Here is a 21,476-nt window from a genome sequence, read left to right as displayed (position 1 = left end):
AGCGCTAGAGGAAGCAGAGCCGATGCTTCCTGTATAGTGTAACATCCTGTCACATCGGCAGGGCAAAGGGTGTGGAGTCAGGGGTGGAGCTAATGGGGGGGGGGGGCAAAATGAGGTTTTGCCTAGGGTGTCAAAAATCCTTACACCAGTCCTGGGTACAAATTCTTATACATTTCTCTAAACTCAGGTTTAGCAGCATTGTGATTTCTCTGAAGACACCAGAAAATGAACAAAGATTGTTTTACTTACTCAAAGAGTGCATTGTGCCCACCGGAACATAAAAATTTCTGTAGCATCAGATGATAAGGATATTTACGCTCATCAAAAAGCATGGGAGATGTGAAGCCAACAGAGCATATGAAGAATGTTAACCTAATTAAAAAAGCAAAGTAAACAATACAGTCTTTTAGTTTAGGAAACAATGAAATTCACGGCACTGCAAACCAACTCTTTCAAAAATATTAGGCTGTCACTTTAAAGAGAAGCAGTCACAAAATACATCTGGTGATTGGTCATCTACAGAAGTAGCTTTCCCCAACTCATTAACCACACACCAATTAAAGAAACTATATATATAAAAAAGTGTCTTAAGAGCATATATTTCAACAATATATTTCACTTACCTGAACCTAGGTGTAGGGGTATAAGGTGGAGGTTGCCAAGAAAGGCCTTTGGTAAGCAATTTGGTAAGAGAAGAAGCAGTGGAACGAGCAGCAGGAGTGGGTGCTGTGGTGGTGCTTGCTGCATGGTGACTTCTCCTTTGCCGAACAGGAGATCCGACGCACAGCTTAACCAGGAGTCCAAACAGCTCAGCTAAAGCACGACCCAATCTTGAAGAAGCTTAAATAAAATAAAAAAAATAAATAAAGAAAAGATAATATTTTTTTTAAAATAACAGAAAAAACTATTATATTGAAACTTGTAGAGCCAGACATTTATTGTGCTACTTTATTCTATCTTACCTGACAGTAGCGGCTTGATCTGTTTGATACGGGCAGCCATCGCAGGGGTGATCTTGGGCTTACCCTTGGGGTCAGAAGTGCTTGGTTCATCAGTTTCCATGGGGGCCAAGGTATCCCCATCCAGCCCAATACCTTCTAAAAGTCCAGTTGTTTCTTCACTGGCAGCTGAGCTTTCAACCTCCCCATCTAAAATAAAGAAAAAAAGTAAAACAGGAAAATGTAATGACTGTTATGTTCCCATGGTAGGCATAAGTTAATTAACTGGCACCAAAAAGGTTTTTTCTATTCATTGTAAAAGCCTTTTCTCCAGTAGTTTATACTGAAGGTATTCACTAAAGCATCACTGCTTCCCCTTGGGAGCAAAACTAATATATAATAGGAAATTTCTACTTGTAAAATTATTTTCTTGGAAGTCCATTCAGGGACATATCCGTCAGCCTATATGGCCACCTAAAGGAGGACTGGACACTGGCAAACACATTTGTAGGCCAACACAGAAAACCCATCCCACCATCAGCATGCCTCAGTTTGTAGAAAGCCAGCATGACCATAAACAGAAGGCTGGGACTTGTGTCCCGTAATGCACTAGAAGGATTTTGCAGAAAATACAAAAACGTGGAATTTTTACTTACCTGCAATTTCAATATCTTGGAGCACAGTATAGGACTTTTAGTCAGTCATACATCATGGGATATAGGTTACTACCTTCAGTTGAATGGTCACCGGCAGAGAAGAGGGACCTATCTCCTGTACTATATTCCACGATATGGATACAGGAAAGTAAAAAAAAAAAAACCACACCAACCACCACCACCTTAACCATCCTTTTATCCCCATGCTGACGAGGCCATTTTAGGGCACTGCGTCGCTTTAACTGACAATTGTGTTGTCATGCAACACTGTACCCAAATAAAATTTATAGCCTTTTTTCCCCCCACAAATAGAGCTTTCTTTTGGTGATATTTGATCACCTCTGCTGTTTTTATTTTTTGCGCTTTAAAACAAAAAAAAAAAAAAAAACAAAACAAAACAAAACAAAACAAAACAAAACAAAAAAAAAAAGAGCGACAACTTTGAAAAAACAAAAACTATTTACTTTCTGCTATAAAACATACCAAATAAATTTTGTTTTTAAAAAATCGAATTTCTTTATCAATTTAGGCCAATATGTATTCTGCTACATAATTATGGTAAAAAAAATCCCAAGAAGAATATATTGGTTTGCGCAAACGTTATCGTGTCTACAAACTATGGGATATTTTTATGGACTTTATTTTATTGTTTTTACTAGTAATGGCGGCAATCAGCGATTTTTAGTGGGACTGCAGACAAATCTGACACTAAGTGACACTTTTTGGGGACCAGTGACATTAATACAGTGATCAGTGCTAAAAACAAAAAAAAAAAAATGCACTGACAGGGAAGGGATTAACATCAGGGGCGATCAAAGGGTTAAGTGTTCTTCTAGGGAGTGCTTTAAAACTGTGGGGGGAATGTGACTGGAGGAAAACTGAGCAGAAACACAAGATCTCCATTTTCCTCCCTCACAGAATGGCCGTTTGCCTTGTTTACATAGTCAAACCACCATTCTGACTTTCCTCTGAGCGATCGCAGGTGGCCAGACCCGCCGATTGGCTACCGCTGTGCCCAATTACAGCGCGAGCGTGTAGCCGGCAGCACGCCCGCCTCAGACCTGGTGCACAAAATCATGTACGGGTACGCGATTTCACGCAGCCGGGTGGCCCTGCCACAGTATATAAGCATTGGGTGGTCCAGAAGCTGTTAAAAGGGTACAGAACAGGATTGTAGTCATAGACCTGGGGATGTACCCAAGCAATAAACTGAGGGTTGGGCAATAAAACAAACAGCAGCAAACAGGCCCATGGACAATGGTCAACAGATCAGAAAGACTCCAAATTACAGCACCTTGTGATTGAAGCTTTCATAAGCAGAGGCCTTGGAAAAACAACCTGTAAAACATTACCAAAGTATGAACAGAAAACCAGATGTGGCCTTGGAAACCTGAAAAATGGGTGCTTAATGGTGAAAGAAGCGAGGAACACCAACAGATCACACAGCGAGCAAAGACAACTCAGGTGAGAAGGTGGACCTGCAAAAGGCACAGATACGACTATTTTCCAGAACAGTTAAGGGTGTGTGACCTGAAGCAGGGTCTTGCTCTGTGCCTAGATGTTTTGACCACGGTGATGGAACCAATCTTGGGGTTTGAGGCAAGGCCTCAGGGACTCACAAAACCTAGACAGGAGGCAGCTGGTGAGGGTCAGATGTTACCAGGGTCACTGTATAAGGGCAGTAGGAAAAAATTCAGTGATGCACTGAGCTCTTTGAAAAGCTGCAGGGGGCGCTGCATTCTTCCTCAACACTGAATGGCAGAGGAGAGCAGAGCATGTAACATTTTACCCAGCATTTAACCCCTAAATCAGTATTATATGCAAACTGTATATAGCTTCCTGCATCGCTCAATGGATGAGAAAACATACATTTTCCCAAAATAGATGAATGAATTTAGGAGACTTGAAATCCAGTATTTGTGCCCTTTGTATTTAGTGAGGGCCTCCAAAACGCACATTTACTGGATTAAAAAATTAGAGCTCTTTTGTTTGTAAAAGCAGACCTTAGCAACGGAAAACTCAAACCTAAGGCTCTGTTCACACCAAGGCGTTGTAAACCTCAGTTCTAAAAATGCCCAACAAGACAAATCCCATTCATTTCAGTGGCCTCTGTTCACGTCTGAGCGTTCTGTCGCCTGAAGCAAAATGCCTTTCGCTCAAAAAAGTACATCAGCTTTTTTTTTTTGGCAGATTACAGGCGTTTCCTGCTATTTACATGGGTGGCCTTATGACCTGTACAAAAGAGCGACAGAAATTGTGTGACTTTCTGCCTGAAAACCAAACGCCTAGGTGTGAACAAGTGTCTTCAGGAAAGCTTGGATAAGACAGCCTCTGATGAGAAAACGGATATTTTGCTTAATCTACTAATTGGTGAAAAGGAGCCTGCACGAGGCCTGTTGGCAGGTGGTTTATCCAGAGGTCTACTATGCACCCTAATGAACACTAGGCGATACTTCTTTCATTAGGATGTCTGGAACACTACTATTAAACCTCTCTTTAAATTATGAGAAACATTACATGTAATATTGTGGCATCACAGCACCTCATAAAATACCCCAGAGCTCTACATGCCTCCACCCGCCAGATCAAAGCAACGTGGTACTGAGCACAAGGAACACTGCTGAGTAATCATTGTGAGCACTGTTTTACAACTGCAAATATTTTAGGCTTCATAGAAACATGGTCTCAATGTGAATATGACATTAAAAAACAAACAAAATAAATAAAACATGTAATCAGTGAAAGCCATACCTGCTCTCTTGGCTCCTTGGGGCAGTGGCGTAGATTTCTCTTCTTTGGGAGCAAGTTTCAGCATGTCTGCCTGACCAAACTCACATCCAGGGGGCAGGCTGACAGTAAAAATAAAGCAAATGCTTTTTACCATCTATCACAAGTTAGATTTTTTTCAGTTTTAGGCTTCATGTACACTACTGCTAGTAAACTGACATTTTTGGGCGTTTTTTTAGCTGCCCCTGAACTCTCCTCTATGTTATCTTATCTGTCCATGTACACAGGGTCGTGTATAAGCAGTTGCGTTTAGAAGCAAATAAAATGCATTCAGGACAGATGTTCAGAGGCAATTGAAACCCCAAATTCCTGTAACAGCTTATAAACACGGTAAGGCTTCATGTACATGGGACGTTTTTACAACCTCTCCTGAACAGATACTAAGCCACTTTAAAACGTCTGTTTTGACGCGTTTACATGCCGCGTTTAGAAGAGTTTCTAAAAAAAAAAATATATATATATATTTATTTTTAAATGGCCAAAAACCTCCTATAAAACAAAACGCGGCTAAATGCGGGTTACCGCGTTTAGCGACTGAAACTTTGGTGTCTGTACTCATTTTTTTGCCTTCAAAGAAAAGCCTATAAAAGCAACTGCCTAAAAACGACAGTAAACGAACCTGTGCACATGTACACCTAAGATAACATTGAATGAGTTCAGGGGCAGTTGAAAAAGAGTGTCCAACTGCCTCTGAATGTCCATTTAGCAGCAGCAGTGTACATGGGGCCTAACTCGCGTTTAGTTCAAAGGCGTTTTTCATTTTTAACTGTTTGGGGAAAAAAACGTACACATAGAGATATAGATATATAGAGATAGAGATATATAGAGATAGATATATAGATAGAGATATAGATATATAGAGATAGAGATAGAGATAGAGATATATATATCTATCCCTCTAACTAAACGCGGCAAAACAGACATTTTTAAACATTAGTTACTATCTGTCAAGTTCTATCGTTCAGGAAAGGTTTTAAGATGTCCCGGTGTACATTAAGCCCAGCACTCCCTATTTCTAAACAATTTAACTGAAGAATATAAAAAAGATTCTAATAAGAGTAACTCGTGAAAGCTCGTTTATAGTCACATACAGATGAAACACAATACACCCTCTTATTAGTACCTGTTAGGCGTGCAGAGAGAAAGTAAGACAGTGCTTTCCCACACCAGAGAGCAGTACAGCTGGCTGAGCTTGTTCAAAACATTCAGTCCCAACTGAGATCCCCATTGGTTCACAGAGATGGCACGAATTTCACTCTGGTGGATCACAGTAAAAATGAGGAACAAAAGGGGGGGAAAAAAAAAAGTTTTAGTATTTTATTTTGTTTGATTAGGTCTAAAAATAAAAAGTTTAAGTTAGGCACATATAAATTAGCAAACATATTTACAACTGCAGTCAGCGGCCAGGGCTGGTTCACGGTGCATCCAAGCACACACTTTGTGCATTCCCTCATTACGCGTTTAGGGCAGCACATTAGCTTCAATGGAATGTGCAAAAAGAACTACAGGTAAAAAATTTAAAATCATGCTACACCAGACTGCGTGGAACTGAAGCACCATGCGTTTTGGGAGCCCGTGAATGCACTTGCATGTGTTAGATGTGTGTGTGTATGTGTGTGGGGGGTTCTATTAAGCATTAAGAGCACCTGCGTGTGTTTCCATTGGTTGTGGGAAACCGCTAGTGAGAAGGCATGCTCCTGCCCGCACTGAAAGTGGAGTGAACAAGTCTTCAATGCTACTCTACAATTTGTCAACAGCTGACTTAAGCCTGGTACACGTTAAAGTTTATTTTTTTTCATTCAACCCAGCAGGCGCAACGTAAAAAAACCTGACAGATTGCCATAATAACACACGCAATATTAGCGCAGTGATCTCCTCACAGTTACATAGAAGGTGAGGTTGAAAAAAAGACCAACCTATGTGTGCGATATGTCAGCATTACATTGTATATCCATGTATGTTGCGGTTCTCCACTGTGCCTTTGTGTGCAGACAGGCCGACTGCCACCCCCTACCCTCCCCTTCCAGGAAACAATGACCATTGACTGCAATCGCTGATTGGATGCTGGTTTTCAAGCAAGTCTCTTTGGTCGTTATAGTGGCTTCTGGCAAAAAGACCGCTGTACACACTGACCAAATATCGGCCGATTTCTGTTGAACTAGCCAATACGTGTCCCGTGTGTACCCAGCCTTACAGATTTACAGTACTATGGATCAGTCTGTGCAGTGAACAAACCCAATCAGCAAGAGACAAAATGAAAAATGCATCTAAATTATTCAAAAAGAATGAAAGGAAAAAAAAAAAAAATCTAAAAACAAAAAAAAAACACTAACTAATATGGGTTTTCACTCCACCTTTCAGACCATGCTTCATATTTAGGGGATAACATGAAAAATGGTCAACATGGGCCACCAAACCCCTCCCCCACCCCCTTACAGGACTGTGACATTTATTTACCCCCTAGCTTTGGTTATATTTAATAAGGGCAAAGATGTTCATGGCTCTGCCTGCACAGCTTGCATATATCAATTATACAAATCTGTTATTGAAATAATTACAAGTCCCATTTTCCACTGCGGTAGAGGGACCGTAGTTCTCAATAGAGCACAAGCAATGTAGCATAACTGCACCTGTAGTTCACGGATACTTCCTCCAGCTCTGTTGCTGAAGATCCATACCCATGTACAGACCAAGGGCCAAAGGAAGAATCTGCCAGGGCGCTGCACTCATCATCCACTGATTGCCATTGCAATGCTTTGCAGGCTCAAAATACAAGAAAATTATAAATGTGCATTTTTGCTTTTTTTTTATGTGTTCACTTTCACACAGCATTCCTAAAAACAACATCCCCACTCAAAAAAAGCCCTTTTTGGCATCAATCTGAAACCTCCTCAAGGAAGCATTGAATGGAGGAAGCTTTATTCACCCATGTGCCCCCTTGCCCAATTAGAGCACTTTGCTGGCAAGACACTCTCACTGGACAAAGATCCAGTGGTTGAGGCTTAGTGTGAGTGTCCAGGCAAAACAGTTAAGAAGCCTAGACCTCCATAGCCAAGCAAACTACATTTGGAGTTTCAATTAAAAAATGACTTCCCTGTAGCAGGGAGGTACCATCTTACCTGTCCTACTCGGCAAGTGTGGACAAACATCATAATGTAAGCATGGGCAGCTGTAAGGGCATGAAGCAATGGTGTTGCCTGGGCAGAGAGGGTAGCATCTGCAACATTCCCTGCACAGGCCAATTCTCGTAACAATACAGATCCACCAGGTGCTTCAATTGGCCGATGTAGAGGATCCAGAGAGGAAAGAATAGAGTCCAGTTGAAGAAGCCCTTCTTGAAGGACCTTGGGTTCATGAGACAATGTCTGAAGAGAGGAAAAAAAAAAACAAAAAAAAAAACTTTTGAATGAAAAAGCTTAACATATAAAACCTTGTTGTAAGCACCCATCTCCTAGTACGGTATGAGAAAGATCTATTTGGAGCACTAAGCAGTATTTTATTTTATTTTTAAATACTTTAGTACCCTGCCAGTTCTGTGTCCCTCAAGTATTTAGAAAATTTCTGATCACAACCTTTCCAAAACTTACCAAAATAGATTTGCATACTCCAGCCACAGCCTGGCAAGCAGCAGATGTGGGGAAGTCAATAGGTAGATTAGGAAGACCCAGAATGGTGACCAGTGGGAGAAGGCCTTTTTGACTCACAAATTCCTGGCAGTGATCATCTGTTGTGTTGTTGCTCAGTATGGATTCAACAAATTTCATCTGTGAAGTAAGGAGATCATCAGCAAAGGCAATGCAGAATCACAATGTAAAAGTTATCAAAATAACCACCACCAGTACACGGCACAGTGCACTAAAAATCAAATGCAAACAGGAAAGAAAAGTCAGAATATTTTAAAATGCTTTAAAGAGAACTGAACTATAGAAGCTGTGGCAAAAAAGGTGTAGTAGGAGGGCAAGGAATCAGTCACCAGTATTGCCTGTAGTCACTGTCTTGCTGTGTGAGAGGGTGGCCATCTTTTAGGCTGCGTTCACACATATGCGATGTGGGAATCAGCGCGATTCCTGTGTGGGTTCCCACATCACATTTCTCTCGCAGGAAGTTCACACTGCCCTATGAGAATCGCTGCAAGTGTCAATACAAAGTTAATGACACCCCCAGATCGATTCGCAGAGCGAACTGTGAAATGGTGCAGGAATGGGATCGCATGAGTGTGAACACCCATGCGATCCGATTCCAGAGCAGACCAAAAAAAGGGTCTTGCACCATCCTGGTGTGAATTCAGCCATACAATCTGTATGGCTGAATTCACATCGCACAGGCATCGTATGTGATCTGCACAGCAATATGGCGCGAATCACATGCAATGTCTGACATCGCAAACGTGTACCCAGCCTTAAAGCTGAACTCCGGTATTCCATAAGGCCCCTTTCACACTGGGGGAGTCCGCCAGCGGAACCCCCTGCTTAGCAGGGGATCTCTCCACTGATTCCCACTGAGCAGGCGGATGACAGGTCTGTGTCCACTCCACTGACGCAGATCAGACATGGCCCGACGTCCTCTAGGGGCTGTCTGATGGAAACAGACCGCCTGTCTGCTTCCATCCAACTGTCATCCGATCCACCAGACAGATGGGGAGTGGATCTCCATCCATCTGTTTTTAGCGGACAGGATCGGATGACATCTGCCACTCCATAGAAAGCAATGAATGCTCCAATCAGGTCCACCTGAAAAACTGAAAGGGGCCTAATACATAACTTATTTTTTAGAATTCAAGCAGTGCAAGTACCTGTATTTGACACAGTGCTGATCTCATACAGACCACTGAACAAAAAAAGAAAAAAAGAAAAAAAAAAAAAAAAAAAACAGACTGGGAGAGGGAGAAGCAGCACAAGGAGCCAGTCATTTGTGTTGCAGTAACAGGGCACATATTGGTGGTTGGGATTGAACAGTGTGCAAAAGATGAGCCAAACGATCTGCAGCTTCTCCTACCACTGTCCAGTTAACCGCAGTGGAGAAAAAACAAAAACAAACAAGGTCTTCTGCCCTACCAGACAGGCCTAAGCTGTGTGGCAGAGCTGTGAAAATCTAAAAACTGGATGGGCAGAAAAACATTTCCCACATATGCATCCTATTCAATTCCCACTGTGTACATACACACTATTGGGTTGATTTAGTGAAAATGGAGGGTGCAAAATGTGGCGCAGTTGTGCATGAAAGCCAATCAACTTCTAACTTCAGCTTGTTCAATTAAGCATTGACAAAAAACAAAACCTGAAAACCGATTAATTTCTATGCAGAGCTCCACCAAATTTTGCACTCTCCAGTTTTAGTAAATACACCCATATGTCACTGTAACAGTAGATCACAAAATATTAAATTTAATACTTTGTCCATTAGGCTACTAAATCATTGGATAGGTATTCAGTTATAAAACTCACCACATTCAGGATATAGTCCATGAGGGGAATTGGAATTCTTTCCTCAGTTCCTACCACACTAGAAAATAAATATACTATTAAAAATTAAATCCAAGCAGAAAGCAAGCAAAGCGCAAATGAATAGAAACTATACATTTCACAACTGGTGATATATTTAACAGTTGTTATAGAAACCTAAAGGGCAATTTCATGTGTGCTGGAATATAGCAGGCTAAGGACAGACCAACACACACAATTGCCATGGAGACCATCTTGTTAACCAAGTCAACAGCACAAAAAAAACAATAAAATGTGCTATTTGGTGGCATACCTAAAGTGTTAATCAACCTTTTAACTAAAACGTCACACTATAACCACAAAGGATGGAGAGACATTTTTCTTGTTCATTTTGAAAGTCAACCATAAATTTAGTTAAAAACAATGCAACCAATACAAACTTACCATAAGACTTATCCATTTAGGTGTAAGCACACTTGTTCCAATGCAGAACCTTGTTTTAACTAAAGATGGGGTGGAATTTAGGCTATCAATCCATCTAGCGCTTGGGGTCCAAAAGCAGCGCCAAGCAGGGCATTAGCTATCATTAGAGGTGCATGAATTTCTGTGTCAGAGGAAGTAAACCTCGCCACTTCCTAGAGATATAGATAATGTGGGGAATATTATCTAGATCAGGGCTATCCAAAAGGTCATATATAGGTGCTATTATGGTCCACATGTCAAAGCACATCACCAGCACACTGGGCCTTCAAGATAATTAACAATTGAGATTATCACATCACATCAGTAAAGTGCAATGTTTCAAGGCCACGCATGACCCCTTCATCAGACATGTGATGTCATCATGTGCGATGAAAATCACAAGACCCAACACCACCTTGCCAGCAATTACCAGCTGTCAAAATGACAGCCGGGACTTTGTATTACAGCAGCAGCTATAGCTAGAAAAGCTTGACAATGTTAAGAAGATTCCCCTTTATCGCACGAGCATCCAAAAGAGCACTACTACCGTAAAAATTATACATATAATTTGAGGTTTCCCATTATCACCAACTGTCCCCACTTTGTGTGAATCTGTTCAATTTAAAAAGGCCAGTCTTTACACATGTATTTGTTACACGTGAAGCTCTGCACAACCCTTTTATGCCCAATGGTCAATGAAACCTAGATAACCAGGACATAAAGGTTAATCAAATCACAACACAACAAATGGGAAAATACTCCTTTCACATGGGCGATCCGATCAGGTTCGTCTGTCAGTTTTTTAGGCAGACCTGATGGGAAAGATGCATTCCTATGGACAGGCAGGTGTATAACAGACTAGTGGTCGTTTATACTCGGTTAGTTCTGAGTCCAATAAAAAAAAAAAAAAATATTGCTGAAGGGGATCTGTCCTCTTCCATTTAGACAGATCGAGTGTAGTCAGATGTAAATGGCTAGCGAGAGTCCATTTACTTTGGAAGCCCATAGAGCAGAGTGAGCTCTGTCCGTGAGGTGTCATCCGCCTGCTCTGCTTCAATCAGCAGCTGTAAGTGATCCCCTGCTAACTGGAAAGGAATCTGCCCCATGTGAAAGGGGCCTTAGAACACACAGCATTCCAATAGAATAAATTTGTTCAAGAACATGCAAATAGCTACAGCATTGCTGATAACCAAGCAGAATATTCAATTTGAACAGTAATCTGTCTGATATTTGTATTATAGATTTAACAGCCTCTTATGTTTACCCCCCCCCCCCCCCCCCTCCACACACACACACACACACACACACACAAAACAACCATACATTTCAGAAGATGCATGCAGGCTTATTTAGTCCACTTCACTAAGGTGCTTACATATATATTTACACACACAGACACATCTATATATATCTATCTATATCTCTATATATACACACACACACACACATATGAAATTTACAAGTAGCATTCCTGGCACTACAGAATGATCACTCCTAGTGGCTACCCTTAGCCACTGCGTTTCGGACGGCGCACTTACTGCTGGCTTTGTTCAACATCACTTTGCTGGGTTGCGCTGAAGCTCTGCATAGCTTGTACCTCCTCCTCTTCCTCGTCTTCACTGGAAGCCTCTTCGGCAGCATGGTTAGACCGCGGTGGTGGAGCAGAAGTTGTGCCATCAGCCTTTTGAATTGATGGCTTTTGACAAATATACCTTGGATCCCTACCAAGATTGCATATTTCTTCCAAAAGCTAAAAAAAAAGGACAGATAACATTGTATTCATTGCATTTTATCCTGAGAGCTTGACATTAAAACTACAAAAGATATTTCCAGCATTGCTCCATAATGCTAATATCCAACATAAAAATGCTATTTTTTTTAAAGATAAATATTATGTGAATATGTACAAACACCCAGCATTTCTTTCTGAATAAAGGAATATCAAATAAGCCCCCCCATTACTCAACGAAAGTCAAACACTCTGAAAACCTGGATTTTGGCATGGCAGTATCTGTCAATTTACTAGCATTTTTTTTTTTTTTTTGTGCTTAGTCTCAAGACATTAAGGTGCAAGGAGGAGATCTTTCCAAAGAAAGGGAAATGATGTCCTAGTTACTGCTAGAAAAGGCATCCCAATTGTAAAAATGTACCTCTATTCCTGTTCCAGTAAGGAACAAAAATTGTTGGATTCCCACTTATTTTCAGACAAGGTGACAATGGTCATTAAGACACAAAGAGTAAACATTCCCACAAGTAGGGACAGAGACAGCAGTAAAAACTTGATATGGGTTTTAAACTTTCCCCATTTTATCCAAAATGGAAGAAAAATAAACTAAAAAGTTCAAAAAAATAAAAAAAAGTTTAAATACTTGTGTACGTACAAAAAGTAGACTGGGGTGGAATCCCACTTTAACTTTCAGCCCCAGGCCATTTCAGGCACTTTTACATGTAAATCAGTATTTTTTTTTTGCTAGCAGAGGCCCTGGAGAACAGGTGTGAATAGAGTGGTGGGTTTTGCAATTTTTTATGTTTCGGTATTTGCCTAACAGTTTTTTAAATGTGATTTTTTTGGGGAAAAAATACACTTTTTTGAATTTGAATGCAAAAAGGGAATACATAATCCAATAGATACCAAACAGGTCATGCTTTAAAATTGAGCACACTCGCATGATGGAGACAAACAACGTAAATGTTACTGTCCATAGGCAACATTTTAAAAGCCCTTACAGGTTACCAGTGCTAAAAATATTGCCCATGATCTGACGCTCACGGTGGTACCTCACACATGTAGGACAATTTCTGTTTGCACACGTGGGGGACCGGTGGGACGTCCACTCCGATTGCTCTTACAAGCGAGCCAATCGCTGGCTCTAAAAAAAAAAAAAAAATGCTACTGGGATGATGCCTGCAGCTGCATCCCAGTACAACCACTTGAGGTCCAGAAAAAACTAACTCTTAAAACCTATAGTGAAATCTAAACTGACAAACATCATGGCAACAAAAGTGTTCTCAGCAATAGTAATGGTGATACCAAATACAATGAAAGTTTTCTACATCAAACCGCATTGAAAGTCTGCACCAAAAAGTTAGTTCCTAAATAAATGAACCCACATCACAGGACACTGTAGGACACAACATCAGCAAGATGTTCCAATCACTGACTGTGAGCCGCTCGGCCACATCAGTGCAACTTCCATCTCACCAACACAGAAAAAAGCAGTTTAGAAACGACGGCATTTCCTGAAGTTCATCTAAAGCAACTTTTTTTTTTTTTTTTTTTTGGATAGGGTGTTAAAGGTTTAGAAATAAAACCAGCTTTTTATAGCCATCTGTGTCCCTGCTGGTAAAATTCAACCTCTGATTGTCTGATGACTACTGTTAAACAACCTAAAAGTGAGGGAAATCTAAAATTTCAAGTTGTCTCTGAAAACATAAATAAAAGGGGAAATCTTCCAAAGGAAACATTTGTTCCGGTTATAAGGGTCTAAGAGGATTCCCCATAACGTGAAGAGATCAATTTCCACTTTTGTATCCTGACACAGAAAGAAAAGAGTGTAAGGGGGGGTATGAGGGATAGGTAGGGGGTATGAGGGATAGGTGGGGGGGGGGGTGGAGTATAGGTGCAAAGGTGGGGAGTGTTTATACTTCTCCAATACCTGCCTCTTTCATTATTTTAAAGTGTTACTAGACCCAGGAGCCTGCATTCACTATATCTCTATATCACTATGTCTCCCACAGTACAAAGAACATGGAAATGCAATTATTTTAGTAAATATAAACTGCTAAATACCTTTTCTCATCAGCAGTATTATAGCAGTCATGTGACTTCTATCAGTGTCTGGTTGAGCATTTGTTAAAGCTTATAGCAGCGAGTTCTCAGAATGAGAATCCTATGAGGCTGCAGGACCCCTAACCCTCTGGACTAGTGGTTCTCAACCCCTCTAGTGCCGTGACCCCTTGATAAAATTTCCCAAGCTGTGGGGACCCCTAACAGTAAAATTATTTTCGTAGCGTGGGTTGTCAGCCTCCAAGACAAGTCATTTGTGCCACAAACCCACAGACATTTAGCGCTCCCTGAGTCCCTTCTACTCGTACAGTATTTTAAACCCCTTATGGTATATTTTAGGATGTACCACTCCTTTTTTGTTATCCTTTCTTTCCCTTTTATTTCTCTCTATCCCAATTTCTTGTTTTTATTCCCCCATTCCTCTCTTGCCATCTTTCTTTTTCTTTCACTTATTCTTTCTCTCCCTTTTTCTTTGTTCCTCCCCCTTCCATGTATTCTCTATTATTATTCCTTCTCTTACTCTTTAGTGGGGGAGGGGGATGGGATGAGTGGCAGTGCTGGGGGGAGTTCTGATCAGGCAACTTAGGTCATCTGTTGATCTGAGAACTGTAGTGGGGACTTTTAAAGACTACTATAATTACAGGTAGTGTTACTCACTGTATCTCTGGCTTCACTGCGTCTCCGACTTTGTGGTGTCTCGCAGCAGTGACACCTACGCCGAAATCAGGAGATAGGGTCTCCTCCAGCCCCTCCCACTTCACATTCCTCACCAGTCAGCTGACCTCTAGTCTCTGCCCCCAGCCATGCCGTGAACTGAAAGGGTGGCTGCTAAGAGGCTGAGTGGGCATCTGCAGGCTCCAGGGACAGTCCTGCTGGGCGGCCGCTCAATAGCTGGGAGAGAACAGCGCAGAATTCGGTGACCCCTGGCAAATCGTCATTCGACCCCCGGGTTGAGAACCACTGCTCTGGACAGTGCTGATCACATGCACCCTCCCAAGAAAAAAAAAAAAAAAAAAAAATTTCTAGCAATACACACCAAACTGAGCATGTGCAGAGTGCCCCCCAAGGCTCTGTTCTATCAGGAGATGGATTGGGGACAGTAGAAGGGGAGGATCAGAGAACACAGGATCAAACAGCATTTTTTACAAAATGTGGAGGGATAATCCCATAGGTTTCACAAGCAAGCTTTATTGCATATACAAACTGATTTTACTGTTGTGGGTTTAGTAACACCAAGTACAACTTCTAGTGAAATGCACACTACAAATAGTCATTTACAACATAAGCAATAAATAAATAAAATAAATATTAAAATTAAATATAATATACTCAACTGAACCATATTTACATCTAACTCATTTTAAAAGATTTTCAATTATGCCCACCTCACCCGAGAGATAAGTAAAAGGCTTACCTTAATGATAGCAGTGGTGGCATCTGTTTTTAAAGTGGGCTGGTGCCTCATCAGCTCATCAACAGCACTGCCCAGGTTAGAGGCTGTATCGCCTGCAGGAGACCGGAGAGATGTCAAAGCTGGAAGAGACCACGGGCCTCTTAATCCCTCAGCTAGAGACCTGAAGAGCACTATTCTAATCTGCACTACAGGTCTCTTCAGCAGGGGTTAGAGGTGGTTTAGAGAGTTTGGGGAAATACCAAGGATTGATCATTCAGGCTAAGGACTGAGCCTTGGATAGCTACAAAGGGAAAGTTTTGCACTACTATATCAAAAAAGTTAATATTCATCATAGGCTTAATATATATATGGCTGCTGGGAGAGCAAATATTTCACTGCGGTGCATAAGGACCTGCCTGTGAAAAAATCGTTAACATTAGGCCTTTTGAAAAGTAAAAGAAACATGTCAACATAGAAACAAGGGGGGTGCCATTGCATATACTGTAGGTGTCCTGACACCTCACTGGCTTTATGTTTGTTCTGGGTAAGTCACTCAGCAAGCAATTATTCAAAACAAGCATACCAGCCACAGACCTAGCACCACTGAAAAAAATAAAAATAAAATCAGCAACGGAAGGTCCCGTTTCAATTCTGACAGGTTTCCTTTTGTTTTCTAACTTCTTAAAAAAAAAAACAAAAAAAAAAACAAAAAAAACAGCAACTATGAAAGATTTGTTAACTAAAGTGCAATATTTCTAGACAAGCTAAAAAAAATAAACTAAAGCAAACATCTTAATAAATGCAATGGTCATGCAGATATCCCGATCAAATTTATAAAGTAGCACCCAAACAGGCTTAAAGCGGTACTCCCACTTTGCCCATTCAGGACGCTCACCTATCCATGCCCCCATCTCCATCACTAACACAGCAGGTCTTCCAGGTATGGGGTAACATGTAATCTACCCTACGTGACAGTGCTCAAGCCTGATCATACAATTCCCAGTCCTAAGCATTATTATGCGAGGGATCAAAACTGGAGAATAACCAAGGTGGATTGCTGCATGGTGTCAAAAAAAGGGAGCCTGGGTAGATGAGCCATGAGTAAACACTGTCACTTTGCCCTGAATGGGCACCTGACAGTCTCTCTAAAGGCAAACAGCACAACACAAGGGACATCAATCCATAGGAACCAAACAAAATTCACATTGGATGGATGTAACGGAATCACAACTAGTTGCTATTGGATACAAGAATGTGTAGATCACTGCTGAGTTATGAAAAGAGAAAACTCTTTGCAGCAGTAAGTGTCAGAATGATTATGTTAAACAAACTAAAAACATTGTGGGAGATCAGCTTTAGATGATATCTGTGGAAGTGTCCATTTGCTGCTGCCATTTAAAGTGGAACTTCACTCTCTTAATGAATATTTTTAAGTCTCATGCTGCTAGCATTAGTAAACGGATAAGAAAAGTATATCATATTAGCTTATTTTAAATTTCTTCAGTTCAGTCTATATCTAGGCAAATGAGGTCATACATCCCAAGAGTCTTCAGTAGAGAAGGGGGGCTTTCTAAGATAAGCACACCCTCATCTGCTTACATTCCTGAGCTAAGGGCAAGTGGATTCCAGGAAGTAAATTGCAAAATAAATCTGCCCTTACTCAAGATGGCCATGGCCAGAAATGCTAGGGCGTGTTTTTCAAAGTGATTTTGCAACAAAATAAAAGCATGGAGACATGGATGGATGAGTTAGTCTGCCTTGAATATTGAAAATGAATTAAATAGCATTTTTGGTTTGTGGTGCTCAGATTAAGTGTAGTTCCACTTTAAGTGCTATCAATTACAATATAGCAATCTGGTATTGCCCAACTCAACAAGGCAAGGGCTTTATATAGTGTGAACAAGGGCCAATACCTCTGTCAGGTTTTTATTACAATGAGGGGAGATTTCCTAACATACACTTTCTATACAAAAGACATCTGTCACCAGGACAGCAAACTAAGGAAATTCCAATTTGAAATTCAAACACGACATACAGAAATAAAAATCTAACAGAGGTTCTTCTCCGTCCCACTATACCAAAAGCATAAAACAGTTTTGCTTAGAGTTGGGCTTTAAATTTGTATGTTAAGTTTTAGTGCATACCTAAAGGATCAGAGCTCCGCCGCCGCCGCATGGCAGGAAGGTAGTCCGGAGAAAGCAACACTTTAAACAATCTCTCAAAAGGTTGGCACTGTACAAATGACTGCAAACCACGGGCATTCAGACACAGTGCACTGAATACATTTGGTAAGGAGCCTAGAACTTCCCGGGTAGCAGGAACCTGTTTAACAAAAGATTTTAGTTTTAGAATGTCAAGATTTAACAAATGATCACGTCAAGTTTAGAAACAAAAAAAAAAAATTAAAAAAATAAATAAAATACAAAAAGACCATTATTTTGTAATACTAAAAACCAAGATTAATGAATCCGAAGATGTCTGTATATTTTCACTAGGGACAATATGGTGCAAGTTCCTCTGGGAGGAAGAAATGACCAATTAGTTTAACGTTTCCTGAAGAGCAGGGAACAATTTTGGTGACATATAAAACTATAAACAAAACAAATAGATGTGTTATGCAATACATGCACACATGTATACTTGGTTCTCAATATCTTCACTGCAAGACCATGAATACTTGTGTAGCAATTCAAAATACAAACAAAAATGCAAGAACTAAGTTCTAAGTCCCCACTTCCCTGGCATTGTAGTATACATACTTTTGATGACTATTGTGTCCAGCATGAATAATGAGAAATAGAATTGGGCCTTATTTATTTTATTTGCAACAGGAGAACTTTATTACTCAAACAGATTCAAACGTTCACCCTCGAAATTGTATTATCCAATATGGGCTCATGTAGACAGTCATTCTTGTCAAACGCAGTCTTTCCCATTCGAACACAGCAGGTTCAAATGCCTGCATTCAAATACAAAACCAGCATTTGACAAGAAAAAGCCTTTGTTCGACCTGCTCTGCCTGCATTTTAAGCGCACCTTGGCAGGATGTGAAGAAACACAATAGAAAGCAGATCAAATGCAGCCTCTGAACTGTCAGAAACTCTAATCTATTCAAGTCAATGACAATCTGCTTACCAGCATTTGAGGTGCATCTCAAATGTACTTCAAAAAGAAAGAAAACACCAATATAAGCCCTAAATCTAATTAGCTGGGTATACACTAGTAGAATTCAGTTCGACAAAGTTTTAACAAGGTTTGTTTCTCAAATTAGTGGGGTAAAAGCAAACGTTCGTTTTCGACCGCAGTGACAAAAAAATTTGAAACAGCAGCATGGAAAATTTTTCTCAAATGTATACATTTCTAACAGTGGTGGTTTTTGTTTGGCAATTCAACTCATTTCAAAATCTAAGATTTAAAAAGAAAAGAAAATATTTAACTACTTTTGAATGTTCTGAGAATTTTTCGCAACAAATTTTACTAAGAATGTTTGTTTGAAATTCTAGTAAATACCCAGCTTTGATACACTCAGATAAGCTCTTTATATGCACTGTTGTATCTATAGATTAAAAAAAGCATGAGTGGCATGAATCAAAAAGGTTTACGCCAACAACCAATAAGAAAAATGTAAAGGTCAAGTGAATTTACACTTCCTTCTACTACAGCAGCAATACTAAAAATTCAAAAAAGACTTTATTTTCTCCCTTAGCCTATGGATTAGTTCTGCTCTGTAGGAAAGGTCAAATGTATCCATATTCAGCTGGAGAATTAACATGGGCCAGTGCTGTCTACATTGAAATAGGGACATTAATAAAACAAGATCTCGGATCCAAGATTAGACGGCTTTGTAACCCCCAAAAGATCACCTTAGAAAGCAGCACAACTTACATCTTTGATAAGAAGAGCGTGCAACATCACATCAGTAAGACCATTATCTTGAAGAGATGAGAGGAGTGAGGGCTCTTGGAATACAAAAACTGTTACCACTTCAGTGGCTGAAAGTGGGGGAAGAAGCACAAAAAAAAAAAAAAAAAAATTGAACACGTTACATTATACAGAACGCAGAAATTAATACAACGAAAAGAAACAGTTTTACATTTGTGATTGAACTTACCCAGCAAGAAGAGAGAAGGTCCATAGTACTCTGCATTGCTGATAATGTGTTTCAGAGATGTAGGAAGGGTACCATCCATTACTTGTATATAAAAAAAAATTAAAAAAAAAAAAAAGTTTAAAAACTTAAAAATGTTTCCCCCAATTTTGATAGAATGGGGAAAGCTTAGAATCCCTCCTCTAAGGTTTTACTACTATCTGAGTCTCTGTTATGAAAGATCGCCACACTTTCTATCCAGGGGACAACCTTTTACCAGACAGGAAGGCTACTTTCAGACTGGGGCGTTTTTCAGGCGCTAAAGGGCTAAAAATAGCGCCCGAAAAAACACCTCCCCTGCCACCCCAGTGTGAAAAGGAAAAAGAGTCCTGCAAGCGGCATCTTTGGGGCATTGCGGGAGTGGTGAATACACCGCTCCTAGAATGCACCTGCCATTGAAATCAATGGCCAGCGCTGCCGAAGTGCCCACAAAGTGCTTCGGCAGTGGCGCTTTTAACCCTTTTTCGGCAGCTAGTGGGGGTTAAAAGCACCCCGCTAGCGGCCGAAAAAACTATGGTAAAGTGCCGCTAAAAATAGCGGCGCTTCACCGCCAATGCCCCCTGCCCCAGTGTGAAAGTGCCCGAAGTGAGAAGAGATTTATAAATCGAGAGCAGACCATGGAAGGCTGACAAAGGTTCTAGAATTCCCCAATATAAAAAAAACTGTTACGGTTAGGCATCATTCTCATGAGGCGGATCCGCTGCCTCGGAGTCCGCCAGCTCAGCGGGAGAGCTCTCCGTTGATCCGGCGGATGACAGGGCCCTCTCTGCTCACTGAGCGGGGAGGGGTTTGTTGAGCGCCGCTAGTCACTATGGAGAGATCGGACGAAAACGGACAGCATGTCCGTTTTCATCAGATCTCACCCGATTCGATGGGACGGATTCGAACGTAGGGGCATCCCTCTGATTTTAGCGAATCGGACTGGGCCGGACGTCAGCGGACATGTCACCGCTGACATCAGTCGCTCCATAGACTAGCATGGAGCGCCAGTTCAGGTCCGCCGAAAAAACTGACAGGCGGACCTGAACGGTCCGACAGCGTGAAAGGGGCCTTATGCAGCGTACACACGGTTGGACTTTGACCGGACCTGTCCGACGGACCAAATCCGGCGGACAATCCGATCATGTGTGGGTTTCACCGGACCTTCAGCGGACTTTTCCAGTCACAAATCTGACGGACTTTAGATTTGGAACATGCTTCAAATCTTTATGTCGTAACTCTGCCGGACCCAGAAATCCGCTCGTCTGTATGCTAGTCTGACGGACAAAAACCGACTCTAGGGCAGCTATTGGCTATCAACTTCCTTATTTTAGTCCGGTGAACGTCATCACGTACGAATCTGTCGGACTTTGGTGTGATCGTGTGTAGTCAAGTCCGTTCCTTAAAAAGTCAGTCGGAAGTCCGTCAAAAGTCCGCTGGAAAGTCTGTCGGACCAGTCCGGTCGAAAAGTCCGCCCGTGTGTACGTGGCCTTAGAAAGATTTTCCCTCACTTCCTGTCCTGGGGAATTTTTTTTTTTTTTACCAGACGAAGTGAAAAACCACAACCACCTTTCAATGGAGCCATTGACTGCAGTGAAAATTTTGATGGATCCAATCCTTCATCACTTTATCAGAAGACTCATCAAAAAAACGTTACTGGTATAGATACACAAACAAAAACAAAAAAGGGTACATACCATGCCGAATGCCATCTGAAAAAGCTGGATCTTGAATGGCTTTCTTCAAGAAGTTTAGCATAGATTTCAACAAGGCCGCTCTTTGGGGAATGCACTGCACACCTAGAAATCAAAATAAAATGTATAATGTTATCCTAATTGTCATTACTATAAAGATGAAAAAAAAAAAAACTAGAAGATAAAAAAAAT

General features: G+C 40.9%; 1 protein-coding gene across 10 annotated transcripts in view; it reads right to left on the bottom strand.

Annotated features, from left to right (window-relative positions):
* HUWE1 (HECT, UBA and WWE domain containing E3 ubiquitin protein ligase 1) overlaps positions 1 to 21,476 on the bottom strand; it is a 233,851-nt gene that overhangs the window by 120,882 nt on the left and 91,493 nt on the right. For 7 of the 10 annotated variants that reach the window (XM_073600232.1, XM_073600238.1, XM_073600237.1 and 4 more), the window contains 14 exons: positions 21,288 to 21,389; positions 19,576 to 19,656; positions 19,350 to 19,456; positions 17,609 to 17,786; positions 15,486 to 15,604; positions 11,823 to 12,034; positions 9,826 to 9,883; positions 7,969 to 8,145; positions 7,501 to 7,746; positions 5,505 to 5,638; positions 4,346 to 4,443; positions 963 to 1,148; positions 624 to 840; positions 250 to 372 (listed from right to left, as the gene is read on the bottom strand). In XM_073600232.1, coding sequence (XP_073456333.1) covers positions 250 to 372; positions 624 to 840; positions 963 to 1,148; positions 4,346 to 4,443; positions 5,505 to 5,638; positions 7,501 to 7,746; positions 7,969 to 8,145; positions 9,826 to 9,883; positions 11,823 to 12,034; positions 15,486 to 15,604; positions 17,609 to 17,786; positions 19,350 to 19,456; positions 19,576 to 19,656; positions 21,288 to 21,389 — 2,038 coding nt within the window. The remainder of the gene's footprint in view (positions 1 to 249; positions 373 to 623; positions 841 to 962; positions 1,149 to 4,345; positions 4,444 to 5,504; positions 5,639 to 7,500; positions 7,747 to 7,968; positions 8,146 to 9,825; positions 9,884 to 11,822; positions 12,035 to 15,485; positions 15,605 to 17,608; positions 17,787 to 19,349; positions 19,457 to 19,575; positions 19,657 to 21,287; positions 21,390 to 21,476) is intronic. The other 3 variants (XM_073600236.1, XM_073600241.1, XM_073600242.1) reach the window with 1 other exon arrangement.

This window comes from Aquarana catesbeiana, linkage group LG09 (genome assembly GCF_042186555.1).
Source record: "Aquarana catesbeiana isolate 2022-GZ linkage group LG09, ASM4218655v1, whole genome shotgun sequence".
In the NCBI taxonomy this organism is placed as follows: Eukaryota; Metazoa; Chordata; class Amphibia; order Anura; family Ranidae; genus Aquarana; species Aquarana catesbeiana.
Note: the sequence above shows the minus strand (reverse complement) of the source record. Positions and strands in the feature narration are given on the sequence as shown.